Raw genomic sequence first — 5,000 nt, forward strand, 5'->3', positions numbered from 1 at the left:
CTTTGTTTCTCTCTTTCTCTCTCTCTCTCTCTCTCTCTCTCTCTTTCTCTCTCTCTTTCTCTCTCTCTCTCTCTCTCTCTCCCTCTCTCCACCTCTCTCTCTCTATCCCCCCTCTCTCCCCTTCTCACTGAATCAAATCACATCTTCTCTCTATTTACAATGATACGCAGCGATTCTCGCAGCGCATAATAGAGCAAAAAGCGCAATGTAAGGACACGAAACTGTAACAATCAGTGTGATTGGAGACCACATTATTATATATAAAAGGCTTTCACAGTGGAAGAAAATAAAAAGGAGAGAGGAAGGGAGGGGGGTGGTGTGGTTTCGGCTGTGAAAGAATACAAATGTTAATTTTCGACAAATCGTAATTACAAGTATAAAGTTGGCAGACTCTCTACTCGAGACAGTAGAGTGCCTTCTTTGATGCTCACTTTAGCGGGATGCATAACCAGTTTCCTGTCCAGAGACATTGTTTTGAGATACGGTTATCCTAGTGCTGAGCCATTGATACAACATTGGAAGCGCATTCTGTTCAATTGGCAACACTAGAGACACTCTCTTTCGGACACTAATATAAAAAAAAAGAAAAAAACATAACTTTGTCATTTATACATAAAATATTTCAGTTCTGTTTTCCTTATCTGAAATTTTAAAAAAAAAGAAGAGGAGCAGCAACATGCATACTCTAGCCTGCATCTGATTGGACATTATGTGCCCGATACGTGTTTGAGGAGTTTTAAAAAACACATCAGACATGTTTCGCTTTGATTTTTAGCTTTGAACAATTCGAAATCTCACACATTTAAAAAAATAATAAAAAGCCCACGTTATTCCTCTCAGAGGCAAAGCAGTTGACAATAACAACGACGACATGTCAAATATCTGTAACAATATTTCCGAAAGAAAGCTACAGTACAATGATCAACCATACAGCAAGCGCCTTATAACAACTTAATGTACAATATTCACAACTACAACGCTATATTACATACAACAGATATATACATGATTCTTTCCAAACAATGTAGCCTATTGTTTTACTAAATGAAGCACAGTATCGTAGCCAAATACAATAGCAATTTAGAGACGTGGATGATTGTATTCGGGGAGCCATCTCTGGATGGCTGACCTCTCGCAATGTATTTGTGAGGCAGCGTGGTGGAATCAGGCTCTCGTCAATTTTTGGGAATGTAGAGTTATTGGGATCTTCTTAAAGCTTGTTCATTTGTCTTGCTATGGGTGAAAAAAATACCCATCTATCTTGAAAAGAAGTCGAGATATTTGCTATTGAAGAAGGAGGGGTAGCCTGGTTTCAGTCATTAAATTAATTAGAAAATGGCCGCCAAAGTTTGGTAACTTCAATAGCTTAAGAGTCTTTGAAAACTGAAAATTACATATTTTGTGCCTTTAAACAAGGTTTTTCAGTAAAATTCACATGGAAATGTGTTTTTATATGAACATGAAAGGTGTTAAGCCAAAAAACAAAATTTTGATAAAAATTGCCAATCCGGTGGAAAAATGCCTTTTTCTTCAATTTCATTATTTTGACGAGAGCCTGATTCCACCATGCTGCCTCACATTTATAGAATGAAGACCAGCGGCAACTTACATAGAACGAAAATGAGTGCTTCCCTGAGCCTATGGTCAATCGGGGAAATGTAGACTGTATCAAGAATATCTCTAAAATGAAACCTAAGCTTTACATTTTGATGATACAATGTAATAATATAATGATTGTTTAAAGTACAAAGGAAAGACAATTTCAACCTTCCAAGCACTAAAGAACTGTGTGTGCTGTGTACAATGACAAATGACATGATGCATTTGTTGGACAGGCAATTGCACAAAGAAAGAGACGGAATCGAACTGTTAATGTTATCTTTGCGTTCAGGAGTGAGCTCTGACAGTGTAGGTTATGTTTAGCTTATCGACAAGAACAGCTGGCTAGGGGTGACTCAGCGAACCGTTAATCCATTTGGTATAAGGCTGGACTTTGGAGCGAATAGCTCTGATTCGAAATCCTCAAAAGGGCGTTCTGAAATTGGGCTGTTTTGAGGGATTCTTGAGGCTAATTTGGCTTGGTGATTTTTTGAGACAGATATTAACTTCGGGGTTAATGCCTCTTAAATAACCCTTGAGTGTTGAAAAAGGCATTGAATATGTAGGCCTACAATGACTAATGGCAGTGGCTTGAATAAATATAATTAGCAGGCATATAGGACTCGTGAGTATACAATTAAAAGCGTGCTGTTGTCAATTTCACCCAAGCACGCAACAGCGTTCACTTTATTTCACTCTTTTGTTGAACAAAAAATATACGGACGTGTATTTGAAAGTGATTCGAAGAACATTGTTACAAAGTTATTTTGCAAAGAATCAAAAGGTGGACAGAAGACTTTTTAAGATTGAGGAATGCAAGGGCATTATACACGTACACACGACAAAGTGTATTCGTTATTGAATGGGAAATAGAAAGCCTTTGTGAAGTTAAATAAAAAGGTGGTGGCATATTGGCAGAGACAAAAGTCAAGATCGCCAAAAGTACTAATTTTAATAATTGCATCTGGATGCCCACCACCCCTCAGGCCACCTTTTCACAACTCTACAAGTGAATGTGTCGTTAATTATACCTCTCGCCCTTAATACGAATGTGCACCCCCCCCCCCCTTTTTCCACACACAGTAGCAGACACCTCCAGCTAATACTAATACAGAAAGCGGTGATCGGTTTAATGCTTTTGTTCTCCTCATCAAGAAAACACACTCTTAATAATTGTTCATGACAAGTTTGTTCAACTTTTGTGATGATCCTTTTACTTAATTCTAAGAAAAGGCCTTAAGGGTCGAAAAAAAAATCGTTAAAATTCTGGCATCCAGGGTGATGAATAAGATTGAAAGGGCAGAAAAAAAAATACTTTTGTCTTACAATAGAACAGATTCTATCAGATCAAACACGGAGGTGCAGATCATACATGTCGTCGCGGGGAAATCAAAGAAACCGGCATATTATATTCTCTCCTTCGGGAAATCTTTATCGTTTTTTTACAAATCTCAAGGCCATTTACTTCCATTTAAAAACACATTTCTGTGTGGATTTATTTTCCTGAAACATGTTGATCAAAGGCACTAAAATGTAAACGGGCAGTTTTCATGACGATACTAGAGCTTTGGAAGTTACCAAATTGTCATGTTTATTTTACTTCCTGCACCAAGCGGACCCCACCTTCTTCAATCACTTCCCTGTCGGGGCCTCTCGTGGCCTAGAGGTTAAGGTGTTGGCCTCTTATTCAAAGGTCCCGGGTTCGAATCCGGGTAACGACCGAAACATTTTTTTCTCTAAATTTGTCTCCTTTCACCTCATTTCCTGCTCTCTAGCAATTTTCTGTTGTCTGCTTTCGTCTCCTCTTTCTGCCCCCCCCCCTCACCTCCTTTGCCCCTTCCTCTGGGCTCCTGATTCTTTCTGCAGCCTTTCTACAGCTACTCCTTCTCTTCTTCTTACTGCTGTCTTTCAGCCACACCCCTGATCTTCTGGTAGGAAAGATCTACACCTAGCCTTCTCGGACAAGGGCGAAACATCTCGGAGGGCCCGTGTGCAAGTTGCGCACGTTAAAGATCCCTTGGTGGTTTAAAATCGATAAGAGTAGGCTTCGGCCGCCACCCGGGCAAAATTCAAAATTTCGTACCAACTGAAAATAATAGGTGTGTCCCGCGCGCTCATATGACCTTATGCAGTTGCGAGCGCCGTAAAACACTTTACAAAAATAAACTTCCCTGTCACACGCAGATGACGGGATTTCGACTCTCAAAGGGGTGTGGACAGAGAGAAGAACATAATTTCTTTTATCGAGGGTCTGTCTGATGGGATGTCGTATCCATCTCAGCCTTGACTGGTTTTACCAGGTATAGCCGGAGCAGCCGGCGTCCTAAATAATCTAAATTGCGTCAATGAGGGTGTAAAACATAATAATATACAGATACATTACATGTCATAAAATTAACTTTTAACAGGTACAGGTTCGGGGCCTCACAATGTGCGCACAGAAGAATATTATGAGTAATATTCAAATTAATGCCATTGAATTTTTTATCAGAGTTATATTCAGCGTGTAAGCTTTCTCTCCCTCTTTCTCTCTCTCTCTCTCTCTCTCTCTCTCTCTCTCTCTCTCTCTCTCTCTCTCCCCCTCTCTCCCTCTCTCTCTCTCTCTCTCTGCATGTGAGTGCACAGAAGTTAATATATTTTTCAATTGTTTGTGTGTGTGCATGTGTATTTTTTTGCGTATGTGTTTGTGTGTTTTTGTATGTGTGTGTATTTGTGTGTGTTTGTGAGTGTGTTGCACTAGGCGTAGGGGTGGAGGAACACAGGTTAAATTCTTAAAGCAAAATTGCAAGAGTTGTCGCTTATATAAAGCCACAACAGCTGGAAGGGGAACATCAGAAATCTCAGGCATTACCATTCCGACCGCCACTCAAAAAATGACGTCCTGTTTCAAGGCAACAAGTAAGGCCGGTGTCATATTCACACTTTTGTTTCTCAAAATCAATCCTTTTCTAGGTTCACAGTCGAAAACCAAAATACTTCGCTCTAGCATGGCATTAAAACGCAAACTTTAATTATACGTGCCTCATTTTGTGTTGTGAAACTGAAGAAGATGTGTTTATAATCTCGTAAGGCCAAACGATAAGACAACTTTGAGTTACGTAACACTGTGTATGAGCAAACTGTACAGAAAGGTTCTGCATGGGTAGGTTCCCTGACTATTCTAAAAGAGTGTTGCGTTCAGGATCAGTCGTAGCGCTCTACTTCTGGTTCCCAGAACATGTAGAAAAGCCAGTAGAAGATGTTGAAGGCGGCAAACACAGCTGGAAAAATGTAGCGGGAAAGTTTGTCCAGTCGGCGTGCTTTCGCTCGACCTATAGTTGTCTTGGAGAACAGCCTTTTGGGTTTCGCCTGTGAATGAGAGAAGGGAGGATAGGCAAAGCAAGCTACAGTTTTTTTTCATG

General features: G+C 40.0%; 1 protein-coding gene across 1 annotated transcript in view; it reads right to left on the reverse strand.

The window, feature by feature from the left end:
- Positions 1 to 4,231: 4,231 nt before the first annotated feature.
- LOC101849968 (glycine receptor subunit alphaZ1) overlaps positions 4,232 to 5,000 on the reverse strand; it is a gene marked incomplete at its 5' end in the record, with an annotated part of 59,935 nt that continues 59,166 nt past the window's right edge. The window contains 1 exon segment of the mRNA XM_013089188.2: positions 4,232 to 4,947. Within this exon segment, the coding sequence (XP_012944642.1) occupies positions 4,783 to 4,947 (165 nt within the window). The 3' untranslated portion in view covers positions 4,232 to 4,782.

Source organism: Aplysia californica, unplaced genomic scaffold (genome assembly GCF_000002075.1).
Source record: "Aplysia californica isolate F4 #8 unplaced genomic scaffold, AplCal3.0 scaffold00891, whole genome shotgun sequence".
Classification (NCBI taxonomy): Eukaryota; Metazoa; Mollusca; class Gastropoda; order Aplysiida; family Aplysiidae; genus Aplysia; species Aplysia californica.